This window comes from Blennius ocellaris (assembly GCF_963422515.1).
Source record: "Blennius ocellaris genome assembly, chromosome: 19".
Taxonomy (NCBI): Eukaryota; Metazoa; Chordata; class Actinopteri; order Blenniiformes; family Blenniidae; genus Blennius; species Blennius ocellaris.
Window position 1 is genome coordinate 23,431,893 of NC_137668.1, and position 19,327 is coordinate 23,451,219.

A 19,327-nucleotide genomic window follows, 5' to 3' on the forward strand; every position below is an offset into this window, starting at 1 on the left:
TAGCACCGAAACACGATGCCGCCTTCATTAGCGTCGGTCTATCCGCCCCACACGTCGCGCTGTTTTCTTTGGGGGCCGTCGTTTTCCCCTTCGACCGTCCCGTAAACACTCCCGAGGCATCAAGCGAGATCCCCCTTTCTGGTTTCCTCCAGGCCCTCGGAGGTATGCCGTATTTCAGACCCTTTAACACGCTCAACAACCGGAGCGTTAAAACGCCGGACCCTGAACAAACACGACTCTTAAGGAGGGCGTTGAGAAAATGATGCCGATCCCTTTCTCCAAATTGCGTCTGTGACATAATGACTCCGACCGGACTGAACCGGACCACCAAAGATGGCGATGCATCACTCCGGCGGGACGGCGCCGGAGCTCCGACGGCGAGAGGCTGAATCGGTGTGTGTGTGTGTGTGTGGAGCTCCGCCGAGGGTACGAGGCAGACAGACAGAGAATGTGCTACAATCATTACTTTAGTCTGTCGGAGCACATAAAGATATCAAGTGCGCTCATCTTCTGGGCGAACTCGACAGGTATCCGCTTTCAGGGGCAGTAACTGAGCGGCGGCGGGAGTGATGGACCGGCGGAGGGATAATAAACCCTGTGATATATGAACGGGGGGGAAACGGTGCTGTAGTGTGATTCTGCCTGACCTCAGGAGAGACTGACGGTTCAGAGTCTGACAACAGGAAGGATGTGAGTGTAGAGACGCTTTAGAGCCGGGGCGTCCAACGCGTTTTTAGTTTCGGGGTCACAAGTAGCTCCGTTTCATGTCGAGTGGGCCGGACTGGTGAAATAGTGCCACGACAACCTTTAAATTCAACTTTTTTTTTTAATGTCACAGTGAAATAAGTAAGATGAAAGCGTCGATATTTTCACAAATTCCCCAAATTAAGAAAAATGCTTGTTTGCGTTTTTGTGTCTCTGAAGAAACTCGTTTTAAAATTATGTCACTTTTCGAAAATCAATTTTTGTTTAAAATCGCTTGGTGGTTTGGCTTTGATTGGCGTCTTGTGTTTGACATCAAAGACTTGATCTGAACTCGATTCATGATTTATGTTTCACTGTATTTTTCTCATTTAGTTTATGCTTTTTGAATTACTGTCTGTTTTCTAAAGCTCTGTTAATTGTGTCTGAATGGAGAGATATAAATAAAGTTACCTTTGTTCATTAAAGGTCCACATATATATATATATCTATCTTACTATTATTACATGTTACATCAGCGTACATCAATAAAAGAGTTGTTGTTGTAACCCAACATGTACACCAAGTTGTTTTAAGCATTTAATTTAGATAAATATGTCCTACAATAAAACCAAATAAAATGACCTTGTCAGATTTAGAGAGACAGTGTTTTTGGTTTTTAAGAATTTTGAGCAGTTATCTTTAAAAATGTTCTTTGGTTGTTGATTTTTGTAACGCATGTAGTCAGTGTGGCATTTGTTTAACCCTCTTGAATAGACGTATAAACCCACAATGCGGCGATTCTTAGTCCCTAAAACCACATAAAACGTTGGGCCGATTTCGAAAAACTGTATTTCTTACACTACTGGGAAAAAAAAAAAAAAGAGGAGTTTGATAATGTGCACTTACAGAAGGGAAGTGCATGGAGGGCTCTGGCCGGAGCGCCACGGGAATTAAAATCAAGAGAAAATCTCCCTCGGCGAAACCACTAAGCAAAGGCTGGAGAACTCCCAGAGTCTAAAAGGAGGTTTGTTTTTTGGGGTTGGTTTTACCTTCACCAGCGACTGGAGGCTCCTCTCGCCGAACATGTCCTGCAGGAAAGCGTTGTCCTCGGGCCGGCTGGCGTGAGGCTGCAGCTGGGACGGCAGCGCCGCCAGCAGCTCGTACAGACCTGCCGGGGGGGGGGGGGGGGGGGCGGCGGCAGGAAGAGGAAACACGGTCAACGTATGCAAAAGTCTCGCACTCCTACCGTCGCGGGAGGGACGCACCGGCGTGTGCAGGAATACATTTGCGTGGCCTGAAGACATGATTTCCACGTGCTCCAGTGAGCTGAGGCCAGGGAACTACACACACACACACACACACACACACACACATATGAGAGTCTTTGTTTTATCTCAACATGAACGATCTCGCGGTGAACACACGCAGCCGTCCAAAGACAACTGACCGTCCCTCGAAAAAAAAAGGTTGGGATGTTTCTGGAAGCACCAGGAAGCGCCGGGGGGGGTAATAAAGGGTTTCCTCTTCCCAGGCTTCTGCTTCCTGCTTTTGTCGCCGCCTTTCCTGTTGTTCCAGGAACGCTGCAGTCGGACGGTTGGCCTATAGAGGTCGCCACAGTGAGGCGCTGTGCCGTCTGTGTTTTGCAGACTGTGGTGGACTTCTGTGGTCATGATGGGGGGGGTTGACTGACGACGTGACCTGTGTTGCGGGATTCTGTTGCTTTTGCATTCACGTTGACGACTTTTCGCCTCGACTTTTTGCACTTAACAAGGTTTCGCAGTCGCGTTGACGACTTTTCGCCTTTTCGCACTCGCATTTGATGACTTTTCGCCTTGTCGTACTCACGCTGACGACTTTTCGCACTTGCGTCGCCGACTTTTCGCACTCGCTTCGGTGACTTTTCACACTTGCCTCGGCGACTTTTCGCACTCGCCTCGGCGACTTTTCGCACTCGCCTCGGCGACTTTTCGCACTCGCCTCGGCGACTTTTCGCACTCGCCTCGACGACTTTTCGCACTCGCCTCATCGAGTTTTCACCTTTTAACCTCAATGACTTTTCACACCTGACAACTTTTCGCACTTGCCTCGCCGACTTTTCGCACTCGCTTCGGCGACTTTTCGCACTTGCCTTGCCGACTTTTCGCACTCGCCTCGCCGACTTTTCGCACTCGCCTCATCGAGTTTTCGCCTTTTCGCGCTCAAGTTGCCACTTTTAACCTCGATGACTTTTCGCACTCGCCTCGGCGACTTTTCGCACTCGCGCCAACATCTTTTCAACTTTTTGTACTTGCCTCGACAACTTTTCGCCTTTTTTGCACTCACATTTGACGACTTTTCGCACTCGTATTGTGCAGTCATATTGACACATCTTTTAATCACGCATTTCTTTACATTTGGGTTGTGTGACTCGTGAGGTCTCCACTATAAACGAATCCCACATCAGGGTCAAACAGAAATCCGATAAAGAAACATTTTTCTGATCCACTGAAAAGTTCAATGTAAGATGAACTATGGAAATCACAAGCAGTACACAAGCCTCGGAACATGTGTGCACAACTTTCCCATTTGTAAACGCTAATTTTAATTAAAGGAAGGGGTATGTGTGTTTGCCAAAAAGAAGTTGTAGAAAAACGATGGTGCTGTTGTGGTTTATAAGGGCTGATGTGTTTGATTTAGTTCTCATTCCCACATTTGGTCCGGACCACAGTCTCTTCAGGGAAAAAACCATGAGAGAAACATGGTTCAGAGCACAACAGGCCCAGAACCTGAATCTCCACAGAACAACATGTGGAATCTGAAACACCTTTCAGGGTTTTTACCGGTGCAGCCTTATCAAAGGGACGACTATTTCCAGATTCAGATCAAAGAGAAGCGGCAGACCGGGCAGCTGATGCTTTCAAGATCCGAGCCGAAGGGAGGTGAAGCACTCCAGAGCCTCGGTCCAAACGCAACACGGCTCTGGAGAGCGAGTGATGCGGAGTGGTGGCAGATACTGGTCCTCAGAGTGGCTGTGGTGCACCGAGCCGGGGGGGGGGGGGGGACATCGGAGGGTCGGATCTCAATACGGTGCAACGGCGCTTTGAGCTTCAAAGGTCCGTTTTTACCGACGCAGCAGAAAAGCCCCCAACCTCAAAACTCAGAAGTCTTTTTAACACGACCGCACGCCGCTCCAGAGCCTCTGAACTGGCAATGGTCATGTGAGGAAAGTCCAAACACGTTCGCGTCGGAGCCATCAAAACGTCAAAACAAAAAAAAATCACAAAAAAACCAGCGGCTTGGCGACGTCTCCCGAAGCGTCTTTCATCTTAAGACAGAGCGAAGGGAAGGGGATTGGGGGGGGGGGGGGGGGGAATAAAACCCCACCGCAGACGGAACAGGAGTAATTCACGTATGAAGATGATTGATGGAAAACGATGGGCGACGTCGCTGGCTGGATGTATGAGCGACTGGCTGAACCGGCTGGGGCCCTGACCCTGGGGGGGGGGGGGGGGGGGTGTTTGGAAGGGGGGGGCGTTTGGCGAGGAGAACCACCGCTGCTGCCCCTGCTGGGTACTTGGACAGACGTATTGTCATCTGCCACTCCGATCCCTCCGCTTTCTTTCTGGGTCTCGTTAGCGGTCTGGACCGTTTGAGCCGAACGACTTCCTGTCCTGTCCCGTTCCTCCAGATCCTGTTAGCGCCTCATACCTCACCGGGACGGAGGCTCTGTGGTGACGTGTGGCAGAGGAGCGCAAAAAAAAAAAAAAAAAAACGAACATGTGGACGAGTTGTTAGAGACTGAAAAGCTGAACTGATGACTCGTCACTTCTGGAGTGAACTTCAGTAGAAAACAGATGCTAACGGCTAAAAACATCGGTTCAAGCAGTGAGACACGACCACAAACGTGGCCGCCATGACACCCACCACATGGCCGCCATGACACCACATGGCCGCCATGACACCACATGGCCGCCATCACACGACGAGCAGGCCGCCATGACATGACGAGCAGGCCGCCATGACACCACATGGCCGCCATGACACGACGAGCAGGTCGCCATGACAACACATGGCCGCCATGACACGACAAGCAGGTCGCCATGACACGACGAGCTGGCCGCCATGACACCACATGGCCGCCATGACACGACAAGCAGGCCGCCATGACACCACATGGCCGCCATGACACGACGAGCAGGCCGCCATGACAGCACATGGCCGCCATGACACGACGAGAAGGCCGCCATGACAGCAGATGGCCGCCATGACACGACGAGAAGGCCGCCATGACACCACATGGCCGCCATGACACAACGAGCAGGCCGCCATGACACCACACGGCCGCCACGACACGACGAGCAGGCCGCCATGACACCACATGGCCGCCATGACACGACGAGCATGCCGCCATCACTATTTTCACGAGTCGTCCCCGGGGGGGAATTCTTTTCTAAGATTAGTCAAAGCACACCCACTTCCCCGGGATCCCGATATTGGCACTCCACTGCAAATAATCCAACTACAATATTTACCAATCGCACATAAACTAGTGTAACACTGATTATTATTTCCCAATAACATAATGTGACGGGTAAAATAAGGAACTGAATGTGTGGAGTTCAGCCAAAAGGAAGAAAAACAAATTATTTCCCTTTTTCCCCCCCAATACCAATTAAAACCATTAATCTCACTCGCCTTGTTTTTTGGGGGTTCATTTAACAAAAAAATGGGACATTGTGAAACAAATTGGTACCTTTCTTCTGTAAAATCACTCACTTTTCCTCGCTCAGTTTGAAGCACTTGACTCATTTCCACAAACATCCACCGTGTCTGTGTAACATATCACGGCATGTGAAAATAACTGGGAACAATCCTGAAGGGGGCTCGAGCTCCCAACGCCGGACGAGCCGCCGGTGGTCCGCCACGATCCCAGATGAGTCTCTCTGTTGATTGGTGGGTGGAAATCAGCCAGTGGAGTCGCTGGAAAGCCCTATTTATTATTATTATTTTTTTTTATTTAAAGTATTGGACACTCCACCTCTCAGTCCTGCGGCTCCTTCACATTGTGGATGAAGTTTCTCCGTGGGGTCAACGTGAAGGCGAAGCAGCTCGCCAGCAATATCCCAATGTCTCGTTAAAATAATAAATAAATAAAAAAAACCACGACCACAAAAACATCTTTGGGACTTGTGAGTGTACTGAAACTTTCTACGAGACCATATTTGGTAACCACTTCCTGGCCACTGCAATGTTTAACACTCGTGAATCTCAAAAAGTCACATCGAGGCTCTTTGGTTGCAAAATAAAAATCTATTTATATCGTCACATTGGTATTCAGAAAATCCTCCGTAGTTTTCTTCCCAGGTTTATGCTTTCCAACTGAAATTTGTACATATAAATAGACTATAAAGGAGTTATGCAACGTATATGACCAATGTTTGCACAACATGCTGCAAAAGATTAAACTGCAGTAAATCCAACATAATGTAAAAGTTCAATACACAAAAAATGAACAAAAACAAAGACAACAAACTTATTTGCTCATGATATATAATTATAAAGTGGTTTTTATATGTAATTTAGGTGAATTTAGTCCAAAACAAGAACAAAAAAAATTGCATTTTCTAATATTGTGCATCTCTAACTTGGAACACTTGTTTTTTTTTTTAAGTGAAAACCGAAAACTTTTGTTGTGTCTTGAGTTTCCGTTTTACACGACAACACAGGTTTTTCAAAACACTGCAATTGAGCATGTGCTGCAGTCACATGCTCTTCTGCACATGCTCAGTAGAGACAATCAGAACAATGTTCACAGTCCATATTATCCTGGTACTTTTATTTTGACGGTCCCTGTAAATAACAATCCAACTTCGTCGTCTGTCCACTAGAATGTCCGTGTCCTCCCGTTGTTCATGTTTATAGTCTATTCTTCTTTGCTATACGTGTGTGTGTGTGTGTGTGTGTGGGGTTTCATTACAAAAACAAACAGCAGCGCCCACTAGTGGCCCACTGTGCCAACAACATTCCTGCCATGTCTGTGGAATCCTTTTCACAACATTGCTGTGTAAACAGATTACGTGATAAACGGTGGCAACAACAAGTCAAAGGTATAAGAAATGAAGACAACAGACGTAAAAACCATCAAAACACAGAGCTTTGGTTATATTAAGTCCAAAAATGAGGAAAAAAAAGCCTTATTATTTATCTTACTAATCACATATGGGGTTTTTTTTTTTTTTTTTAATAAAAGCTTAATAGACTCCACATGGAAACATAAATGGACAATTAGTGGCTTCTGAATGTGGATGAGTTGTCACAATATTCCATTAACCAAAAAAAAAGAAAAAGTAAAAGACATTTGCGTCCTTCTCATCCTCCAGTTCCTAAAACGGATCCTGTGAAGTGTTGGCGCCTCGTTGCTCTCTGTTCCTGCAGTTGTGTGGTGAAGAGAGAATAAAAAAAAAAACTAACAATGGAGGAGAAAAAATCCTCCAGATGAGCTCCGGCTTGACGCACACCACATGTGCACCAGCCTTTTATTTGATTTGATTTTTTTTTTTTTTTAAACTGCAGACCCCAGGCTTTTCCTGCGTCCCCCGGCTGCTCGCCTCCCCCGCCGGCCATTTACAAGCTGGAACTCCCAGCAGAACGTCTCTCGTGATACGTGGAAGCGGCGAGTCCACGACACGCGAGATGAGGCGACGGGTGTTCGGGGTTGGAGACGTGGCGACGTCGTTACCGTCGGCCGGGACGAGATGCTGGTGGACGGGGAAACGAGAGACAGACGAGTCCCAAAGCTTTTTCCCTCCCCAGGTGTGAATGAAGCCTCCCCTCCCGGCCTGCGCCATTGCTTTTTATTCCTTCCGACAACCTCTGGCAGGTTCTGGGGGAAACATTAGGCCCGCCCCACGGCGTTTCCGCCCCGTGTGGCGAAACGGCATGAGGATGTGGAGGTTTTGGCGATTTGACAGGATTATCACGCCGACGCTCCGCTCCACTGCAGAGCGGGGGTGTCAAACATCAGGCCCGCGGGCTGAAAGCGGCCACAAGGGGCGCCGATCGGGTCAAACCGACAAGTAGAGTAAAAATCGTTGCCGTCAAACTAAAAGCCACGTTGACAATTGGAGTCTGTGAAAAAAAAAAAAATGCATAATAAAAACAGCTACAGGAGACGTCTTATTGAGTTTTTACTTGTATTTTGCACCAGGAGGTTTAACTAAAATTAACCTTATGTTGAGATTGTCGTCGTCCCGTTCGCTCCGTTTTCCAGCTGCACAATGTGTTTTCGGTCGCAGTTCGTTGCAAAAACAATCTCGGCTGATCCCTGTCGTCTGTTTCGATCTCGTCCCTTTTTTGAGATTTTTCGGCTCACCCGTTACGCCGCGCCGCCCTCCTCCAACCGGTTTTGATTTATTAAATGAGACACTTACTGCCGCGTTTAAATAACTTATCGTGGTTTCAAATCCCAGTTAAAACGCTTGATGACACCCCGGCCTCCTTACCGCCGACCGGTGGTGCCCCCTTTCAACCCGGTGGTGCCCCTTTCAACCGGTGGTGCCCCTTTCAACCGGTGGTGCCCCTTTCAACCGGTGGTGCCCCTTTCAACCGGGGGCACCGTCATTCGAGTGATTCTTTGGTTTTGAAGTTCATCCCGTTTACTCGGCGCCACAACAACGAAAAACTTTTTAAAAGTTTAAATATGAAGGACATTATGAGTCCAGACGAAATGGGTTTGACCGAAAACGTGTTTGACACTCCGGTTATAGACCAAAGCAGGAATAACGACGCGAGCGGCATAACAAATTACTCTGGGTCGTTTGAAAAGTCGTCAAAAAAAATCAAAGTAGAAGACGAGACACGGTGACGTATGAGACATTAGTGCTCAGTGAGTCCATCCGACTCAATCAGGAGGAAACAGTTGAAGCAGTAAAGACGAAAAAGAAAAAAAAAAACTAAACAAAACTGAAATCTAAATTCATACAAACGCAGTATAACGGACATTGAACAGACATGCAACCAGAAATAAGAGCTGGTCTTTCTGGCTGACAACAGTGCAAACAAAACGGTAAAAAGGGAAACTTGTTTTGGCCTGTGGTGAGAAACAGGACCTGTGGCGGTTCACAGTCCAGATGGATCGCAGGGGGGAAAAAAAAAAAAAACGGAGCATGGCGCCCGAGAGGGCCGCCGCCGCCACCCCTCCCCCGTGCACCCGTCCTCACTTGAACTTAAAGAGGCACACAGCAGGGTGCATCGTGGGTCAGTCACACCTCCAACCGGTGAGCACGTCGCTGCACTGGATTGTTACGAGAACAACAACAACAACAACAAAAAACAAACGTGCAAAGTCCATTATTAAGAACATTAAGTTTGTATTGGAAGCAGCTACCCGTGCACTTGTTTTCCACTCATCAGAGTAATAAATCAGAATAATAATGTCGTGTGGACGAGGACCAGTGTAACCTCTCCTGGCCGGGTCACTGTGTCAGGCTGAACCCGGTGACCCAGAGGGAAAACAACAAGCCAACGGGCCAAGAGCTAAACTGGGATTCTGCAAAAAAACTGAAATTAAATATACAAATGTATGGGTGGACGAGCAGGGGGGGGGAGAGAGAGGGAGAGAGACAGAGAGAGAGAGAGAGGGAGAGGAAATGAGCCCAAGAAACAACCACAGGAGTGGTGAAATGTGGACACTGTAAAAAGTGGAGGGAGAAATGAATCCCAGGCCAGATGCATGGCAGCATGTAAGTGTAAAGCGTGGTGGTGGTGTATATATGGGGGGGGGGGGGGGGGGGGGGGGGGGGGGGGGGGGGGGGGCAAAAGAGGCAAAAACAAAAGCAAGCCAAGTCTGCGACCACGATAGGGTGGACCTTCTCTGGCTGCACTTCGTTTGTCCTGGCCGGACTATTTATTCTGGACCCTCTGGTGCAGCGGGACCACTGGATTCTGCTGGTCCCAGACCAGACCAGAGGTCCCCGGGTCCGGCGCCCCCCCCCCTCCCTCCCCCCCCTCCCAGGAATGATCCTTTCGGAGAAATGGAAGCGGGAGATCGTCCGGCGAAGAGGAAGCGAAGCGGGTCCGCTGCCAAGCGGCACTTCCACTCTCACGCCCACACCTCCAGAATATCATATATATGTGGGTTGGTTTTTTTTTTTCACAGATCCCCTTCATGTGAAACACAGTGAAAGGAACCCCCCCCCCCCCCTCCCCCGCCCAGAAAATGAAGTGCATTAAACGTGACAAATTGCTGGTCACACACGCGGAGACGGAGTGGGTGGTGAAAACCAACTTGTTCAGGAAATGAACGCCGAGTTTCTCCCAGGTGACGAATGACTTATCGACCGCCGTTTCCCCCGTACGGCTCTGAGGGGAACGTGAAGCGTGGGCGTGGCCGGAGGAGCAGCTGTTGACGAATTAGCTGGGTGATTTACCTCCCCGACATCCAGCGGAGAGAGAGAGAGAGAGGCGTAAAAAAAAAAAATGTGCGTGGAAAATAAAGCCAACATCTGAGACAGACATTCCCCGTAAATAACAACCGATTACGGCGAGAACGAAGAGGAAGTGGACAGGATTCTTGCAACGGGGAACAAACGATAACAATCGGGACGATGCGGATCCCTGCAGACGCGTCGTCGTCCAGGAGACGAGACGGACGTGGAGACGAGACGGCGGGAGGGAAGACGGATTCGAACGCCGTCCGGTGCCAAACAACCGGAGAAGAGTTCAGGGTCGTCTGGGAAGAAGTGCCGACGTTCTCGTTACGCAACGTCAACAGGAACACGTGTGATCGGTTCCATGCAAGGAGGAGAGTACATGAAAGACGTACTGGAGTAAAAGTAAAAGGTACTTTGCTTGAAATTTAAAGTCGCACATGAAAGTAATTACTTGAGTAAAAGACATAAAGTACCTCATATTAAGTACACAACCAGTGTGATCTGTACACCTATACATACATACACATATACATACATATATATATATATATATATATATATACATATATATACATATACACATATATATACATATACACATATATATATATATACATATACACATATATATACATATATATATATACATATATATATATATATATATACATATACATATACATATATACACATATATATATATACACACACACACACGTATATACATATACATATATATACATGTATATACATATATATACACATGTATATACATATACATATATACATATATATAAATAAACATATATACACACATATATACATATACATATAAACATATATACATATATACACATAAACATATATACATATATACACATACATATATATATATATAAACATATATACATATATACACACACACATATATATATATATATACACATATATATACCCCCCCCCCCCCCCCCAAAAAAAAGGTTTTGGCCCAGTTTACACAACATGTCAACAGTTTTTTCTCGTCTTTTCAATCACTTTCCTTTGTCTTAAGTGACAATAACCGACTTTTAACGCCTCTAATTTAATAGTTATCTTCTTCGCTTAATGGATTAGTGCCCCGTCTTTATCAAACCATCTTTTTAACTAAAATACCAACAAAAAAAGAAAGAAAGAGGCAAAAAAAGGGGGAAAAAAATCTAAAATCTCTTTTAAAACCGGCTCCATGTAATCGAGGCAAAAACCAAAATAATATGATAGTTTTTTTCATGGGGACAAACCACACTACACACACACACACACACACACACACACACACACACACACACACACACACACACACACACACACACACACACACACACACACACACACACACACACACACACACACACACACACACACACACACACTCGCACACTACGGGTTTTTCTGCTCCATATGCAGAACCACAATACTTCAGAGTAAAATAAGAATTTTTTTTTTGCCCTGTTTAAAATAAAGCTGTCAATCAGGAATTCCTCACTCGGACCACAACCCGACCTGAAGGATGTTCTAACAACAGGAGCCAAGAGCTTCACAGGATTACCAGAAATGAAAGTGTTGTGGTGTTGCTGCAGTGTTGAGGCTTTTACAGCCGTACTGTGGCTTTTGTGTCGTTATTGGGGCTTCTACACGGTCAAAAAACTAATTTAAAAAGTGTATGAAAGCCACGAATTGATCCTGATGTCTGTGAAAAGGGAATGTGAAAGTTGCACGGGGTGATGCTGGGTGGAGAGTAGAGTTAGATTTGGTAGTAGCGTTGGAAGTGTTTTAAATTAAACACATTGAAGAGTTGATGATGAAACAACAAAACGACAGAACCATGAAGACAAAATATCGTATAATGAAACCTCTCGTTATAAAAGTGGTGAGAACTGATGAAATGATTCTCAACATCATAACTATAATAATTCTGTTCGTAAAGAGTTGATCTCCTTTCTTTAAATACAAACAACAATCAACCAGCTTTCTAAATACCAATACACATGTTGATGGGAAAAAAAATATTTCTGTCATTTGTAGTACGATGTAGTAACCATGCCAGGCCATTAGTTGGCGCTGTTGGCTGTTTTTGCATTGAAACCACACACACACACACACACACACACACACACACACACACACACACACACACACACACACACACACACACACACACACACACACACACACACACACACACACACACACACACACACACACTCTACTATAAACATTAACAAAAGGAGAAGACAGACATTTGTCCAACAGTCCACCAAGTTACATTGTTATTCCGGTGACTGTCAAAATAAAAGCACCAAGTCCCAGGAGAATATGGACAGGGAGTCATGTGACACTCCAGACGCTCTTGATGTCCGTCTACTGAGCATGTGCAGAAGAAATATCTACAATCGTGGCGCACAGACTTGAGTTTTCACTCAATTTCCCGCCGAAGGAGCTTTTTTAAAAAAAAACTCGCGTTTTCAGTCGATAAGAACACATTTTGGAAGATTTTCGGTTTTCACTTAATAAAATATTGCGTAAACGGTTCCTACGTCGCTAATCGAGCCCGCAAATGTCGGCTTTCCCACAAAGGACGGTTTAAAAACAACATCCAACGATCAGAATTTTCCTTTTAAAGAGACACTTTTACTTCTGTGTGAGGAGAAACGGTTGATTCCACCATTTCTACTTGTGCGTTTCTACTTACGTGAGGAGACATGCAATTATATCGCATTACCAGTTTTATTCGAGCGTCTCTGGAACAGAACGGCGGGAGCGAGTTAGCGGCACTCGACCGGCCGTCCACATTAAAACGGACGGCGATGTTTCGAGGTCACGCTCTCTGAAGAACTCCGTCATTTAGCAGATGGTTTAGTTAGGGCTGCTTTAGCGTGGAAAAATGACTTCAGCAAGAACGGCGTGCCGGCCCAGGTGCAATCAACCGTCACCCCAATCATCCGTCCACGGTTTCCCTACCTCGGACTGAACTCTGCAAGGGGGCGAGCGAAACGAACCCGCCGTATCAAGGGGGGTACTCTTCCGAGCTTTTCCGTAAAGGATCAACTCTTATTGCGTCGGGAGCGCCGCGTCACACCTTTACGAATCGAAGGGCTTGTCGACACGTTGAAAACGGAGCCCCGGGACAAAAGGACGCGTCCAATCAAGGGGGAATTGATTGCGTGCAGGCGGGCAGGATGCGGAGGAGCAAAAGTTGAGGGCTGCAGTGGAAGCACCTGCGGCGCCGAACGCATGGAGAGACGCGCGTCTTCCAAGTTCTCGAAAGAGCTTTAAACATCCCCCTCAGAAGACTGGAAGTGATAAATAACGTAAAGACAGACGGGGGGGGAGGGGGGAGGAAAGGCAAACAGAGGGTGAAAACAAAAGGTTTGAGACAGAAAGAGGCAAATATACGAGTTGCCGGGGATGGAAAATGCGAGACGGTGCCAGTTTAGACTTCGGTTGCCAGAGAAAGTCGTGCCGTCTGTTAGGAAGACTGGCTTTTGGCAAAAGGTCACGCAGAATCGCTTTTCCCTCCAGATGGAGATGAAAGATCTGCCGTACGAGCGAAAACAAACGCTTCGTTCTCTCGCTCTCTCTCAACACGGCAGACCAAACGAGCTCGTCGGAACCCAACGACGACCCACGGCCTTTACGTTGTCGTGTTTTATCCGGTAGATTCTGTCCTTCGAGCAGCGGAACAGAACGAATCGGGGGTGGGGTGGGGGGGGTGTGTTGGGGTTGCGGGCGATCGATCGTCAAGACGGCTGCCGGGCGGAGCACGTGGCCTTTCGGGTTCTTCGCAAAGCAAGTGAGCGTGTCCTGCCCGCCAACGACCGATTTAGTACCCTGTGTGCTTTGGAAGGCGAGCGGCGCAGGATGTCGTCCCAACTCAACACACACACAAAAAAAAGAAGAAGAAGAAGAAGAAGAGAGAAAGAATTTCTCGTATTCAAACAAATAAAAGTCATCGTTCCTCTTTTTCTCAGCCGCACTCTCTCGATTTCTTTCTTTTACATCTGCTTCCTTGGACTGTGGGTTTTCTTTTCTTTTTGAAAGGGGGGGGGGGTTTAAATGATGTGGAAATTTGACTTTCTGATGTAACTGGAAACAGGGAGCTTTTCCAGTGGCAACAAATCCTTGTGTTTCGGTATTTATACTGTATTACTGCCGGCTTCTGGCCGCCGACCACGACAAAATGGCAGGGGGCTCCCGGGGGACCCGTCGCCACCTCCACCCACCCACCCTCCCCAAGGTCCCCCATACCGACCAGATGCTGAGGATTCTTGACATCGGGGGAGGGGAGGGGTGGGGGGGGGACGGAAAAATTTACAGTTAACCTTGACAAAGAAAACAATACGGCCATATTCTTATCAAACCTCTCAGTACCAAGAGATTTAAGTTGCCTCATTTGTTTTCCCCGAGTGCGTGTGCGTAGGAGATCAGTGCGACTGGAGCTGCTCATTTATCGCACACACACACACACACACACAAACACACACACACACACACACACGGCCCCGGAGTTATTAGCGTATCTGGTAAAAGCGTTTCCCCGTCGAAACATTTCCATGTGTAGCCGCCGCCTCCACCTCCTCCACAGCTGCACACGGCCGGGCCGCCCTTACCTTTAAACGCTGTGCGGGGGCCGTAAACCCTGATAGAACACGCAGGTGCAGCTTGGAATAACACAGTTAACTTTAATAAGGTTAATAAAAGGGCATCGGGGTCCTCAGAAGTGGACACCCCCCCCCCTCCCTCCGGGGACCCCGGTTGAAAGGGGCACCACCGGACGGCGGTAACGAGGCCGGCGTGTCGTCAAGCGTTTTGACTGGGATTTGAAACCCCCCCGATTGGTTATTTAAACACGGCAGTAAGTGTCTCATTTAATAAATCACAACCGGTTGGAGGTCGGAACGGGTGAAGCCGAGAAAAAAAAAAATCGCAAAAAAAGGGGACGACGGCGGATCGGTCAGTTCGGAAAAAACCGAGATCGAAACACCGACGACAGGGATCAGCCGAGATTGTTTTTTGCAACGAACTGCGACCGAAAACACATTGTGCAGCTGGAAAACGGAGCGACCGGGACGTTTGTGTGTCGGAAAACAAAGTTGTGAGCTCTCTGATGCAGAAACCATGGCCATGATGTCACTGTTTATACAATGCATTTGGAAAGCGACCAGACTTTCCCCAAGTTTTCCACGATTTCTTGTGTTTCGAAACTTGTCTTGAAATACATTTAATTCTCTCTTTTTTTTTTTTTTTTTATTCCCTCCTCGTCCTCGTCAATCGACGGGTTCTTGGTATTGAAAGAAGACTTCTCACATTCCTTTGCCTCGTTCAGGCTCGACAGGCATTAATGTCAGGAGTTACTTAAAAGTATTAACCGATCTGATTGGAGAGATGTTGACGTTTCCAGTCTGGAATCTTGAAAACTCAACATTTGCTCTGCACTCTGTTTCAGGTCCGTCCTCCATCTCAGTCTTCGGGATTTAAAAACAAAAAAAACCACAAAAAAAACACGATGCTGCTGCAGCTACCAGCCTGATTGATGGTGGAAGTGAAGCCTGAAATCATCCACCTTGACGTTAAACCCCCGTCCGCTAAGACCTGGATCAGGTGGATCCTTGAACCGACATTGTTCGGTGAAGAAAAACAAAAGTCAGTCAGATGCCTTAAGAGGGCAACAGACAGCAGAGGTGGAAAAAAATGATTTATAATAATCTGCTTCTGACGTTGAAACTTTGTTGAGCCAGATTTTTAACAGCGCACTGATAATCTAGGTCAAACATACGTGTAAATTACTTCTAGTGTTCAAAACAAAGACTTGCAAATGATAAAGGAACACAAAATCAAACTCTGATGTTAAATTTGTACCTCGAGTAACTTATTTGTTTCTTTTTTAGAAGGAAATTAATAAAAACGCTTCTTTTGGTCATGAAAGTTGAACTCTGAGGAGGAAGAGGAGGAGGAGGAGGAGAAGGAGAAGGAGAAGAATGAGAAGGAGAAGAAGAAGGAGGAGGAGGAGAAGAAGGAGAAAGAGGAGGAGAAGGAGAAGGAGAAGAAGGGAAAGGAGGAGAAGGAGAAGGAGGAGAAGGAGGAGGAGGAGGAGAAGGAGGAGAAGGAGAAGAAGAAGGAGGAGGAGAAGGAGAAGAAGAAGAAGGAGAAGAAGAAGGAGGAGAAGAAGGAGGAGAAAAAGGAGGAGAAAAAGGAGGAGGAGAAGAAGAAAAAGAAGGAGAAGGAGAAGGAGAAAGAGGAGAAGGAGAAGAAGAAGAAGAAGGAGAAAAAGAAGGAGGAGGAGGAGAAGGAGGAGAAGAAGAAAAAGAAGGAGGACAATAATAATAATGATAATAATCAGAATAAAGTACTTTTCTAAAACTATAAACAAACAATAAACCTTTACAACAATAAAATACAAATATCAGCGAAGGAACAATGACAACAGAAGAACTTCAGTTTATAAAATGACCTCGGAGTGACCTCGTTCCCCACGGGGGCCCCGCCCCCTCCCACGGGGGCCCCGCCCCCCGCTCCCCCCTCCCACAGACATGTAATCGCCCTGCTGCAGGAGGAAATGTGGCCACGAGCAGTGAAACGCCCCCCCCCCCCCCCCCCCCCCCCCCCTGCAGGAGGTTCTCTGACCTCCACCTGGACTCCGGTCGGCCGGCGCGCGGCGCCGCTGATCGCTTCAGCAGGCCGCGCGGCGGCTCCGACGTCCAGGCGAAGGCAGGTAATGCGCAACGCGCCCTGCCGAGCGGAACGCGGGCCCGCCCACGCGGGGGAAAACGCAGAAACATCTTGAAAAAGTCAACCTCGGAACTGAAGGAGGTTCAGTAGGGAGGAGGGGGGGGCGAGGGGGGAGGGGGGGGGGGGGGAGAAACGGCGTGTAGCAGACGGGAGTGGGAGCTTGAGGAGAACGCGAGAGCCGGGCGGAGGCGGCGGCGTGATCCCGCTGAACGGCGGGAGGGCGAGGAACCCGGTCGGGGGGGGGGGTCGAGGACCTGGGCGGGGGCGGGGCCTTCCAGAGGAACTACCCTCGTTAAGCGCTTCGTCAACTGGCGTGATTAAAGCTCAGTTTCCTGCATCGTCTCGGACGGTTTGCCGTTGACTGGGCGACGTTTTGAAAACTGGCTTAAACGCGGAAAATGATGTCGCCACTAGATGGTGCTGCTGTTTGTTTTTGTAATGAAATCCCCACACACACACACACCACACACCACACACACACACACACACACACACACACAGCACACACACACACACACACACACACACACGACACACACACACACACACACACACACACACACACACACACTATAAACATGAATATGCACAGTAGCAGCATTTTCAAAAAGTTGTGTTTTTTCCACCCCGTTTCCATGGAGATGATGACAGAGTTTGAGAGATTTTTGAACATTTCCACCTTGGAGCAATTTTAACTCACTTTATTTCTAGTGTCATTTAATGTCGTTGTTACTGTCATTGACCACTAGGGGGGAGTGTTGCACTGCGGTCTCACAAGCCACGTGGGTTTGAGGCTTTGGCTTAAAGGTGACGGTAATCACAGGTGAAAATATTAGCCGAGGGAAATAAATGAAGTTTTGGGATTATTATTCTTTTTTTAAATTTCCATTCAGATACTGCAAATGCATTTTTTTGGGCGGTGATTCTGTACATGTGTTGTTTGTCCTACTTGGTGAAGACTTTCATCCCTACAAGCGTGAAAAGCCAACAGGTCACGCGGTGAAACGAAGACTTTACATAAAGTTACCCAATCGACCAGTCTCACCGTTTTCTTAGTTTCTTGTCTCGCTCTTTAATTCCGCGTATCGGACGGTGTTGATTTGGGCCGAGGCGGAGAAAGACTAGAGCGAGAAGGTCTTGGCGGAACACGTGTCCTCCGTGTGTCCTGCCCGACTGTTTGCTCTCCAAACACCCCCCCAGAATTAACATTTTAATAAAACTCAGCGCGCGCCGCTTGATGAAACTGGAGGCGTGCTACCAAAAGATCGGGTTTATTAATGATAATATTGTACTTGTGTTAAAAGCCGAGCGCGGCTCCTTCGCCCTCGGTGTGTGTGTGTGTGTGTGTGTGTGTGTGTGTGTGTGTGTGTGTGTGTGTGTGGTGTGTGTCATCGGCGATCCCGACGCCGCTACGGCCATCTTCCTGCGTTTTATTTTGGAAACCCGAGCTTTTGCCGGTAATTTGCCCAAAATGACTGTAGCCCTAATTGACGGTCTGGCTTTCTACTTTCTCCCCGTTGCCATGGCGACACACGTTTTTTGCAGCAGTGGCGGAAGACTTCAGGCGATGATGAGCCTGACGAGCTCACAACTCTCGGAATCTGCGTCTTGTTATGTGACGTTAAAGTGTAAATTGGTGTGTTTCTCATTGAACCAGGCACAAAATGAGCGTCGGGTTTATTTTCCCACCACAGTTTGAGGCCAGTCAACAGTAATTCTTGAAATTAAACTTAAAGCAGTGGGCTTTCCGTTTTGTGTTTTTTTTTAAACACTCATTTTCTTGTACTTGCAGAGTGACGAAATGCGTAAATTCCCATAAATTCCCGTTAATTCCCAATGGAAAATTTCGCAACCCTCTTGGGTCGCAACCTTGACTTTGGCGGCGACTCGGCTACGGGTACCTGGCTCGTGGCCGGCGGCTCCGGTGGCCAGGGCGGGCATGTCTCTGCTTCCCCGGTTCCGCCGCTCGGGCTGCGTGGAAAAATGGCGGCGCGGCGTCAAAGTGGCGAGGCAGGCGATCCCCACAGGGCCCCGGCTGAGTGCGAGGGCGGGCCTTACGCCATGGAGGCCTGCGGGAGCGAGAGGGACACACATTTTAGAGGGTACTTGTCAAGACCCGGGAACGGCCGCATACACGTGTGTGTGTGTGTGTGTGTGTGTGTGTATGTGATAGGACTGTACAGCCTTCTGTAACCATGGATACCATCTGTGTGTAGGCGAGCCAACGATTGACAGCGGATGACTCACGGGTGTGCCGACGGCGTTTACAGCCAGACCCCCCCCCCCCCCCCCCCAACCCCCCCGTTTACACCGCTGGACATCCTGCTTTGTGCGCGAGCCAGCGGCACCTCGCGACGCGGCCCGGCTAGCAAGACGCTTTATTCGGCTTCCAGCGGAAACGAGGCGACGCAGCTGCGAAAAGTCGAGCGTGTGTGGAGAAGCAGAGCTTCGTAAATAAACGGCGGTCG

The 19,327-nt window shown here is 47.9% G+C and overlaps 1 protein-coding gene across 2 annotated transcripts in view; it reads right to left on the bottom strand.

The window, feature by feature from the left end:
* Positions 1 to 18,871, bottom strand: part of mpp7a (MAGUK p55 scaffold protein 7a) — a 120,912-nt gene extending 102,041 nt beyond the window's left edge. For both annotated transcript variants that reach the window (XM_080515204.1, XM_080515203.1), the window contains exons 1-2: positions 18,761 to 18,871; positions 1,734 to 1,852 (exon numbers count right to left, since the gene is read on the bottom strand). In XM_080515204.1, coding sequence (XP_080371330.1) covers positions 1,734 to 1,852; positions 18,761 to 18,800 — 159 coding nt within the window. In that variant the 5' untranslated portion in view covers positions 18,801 to 18,871. The remainder of the gene's footprint in view (positions 1 to 1,733; positions 1,853 to 18,760) is intronic.
* Positions 18,872 to 19,327: the final 456 nt, after the last annotated feature.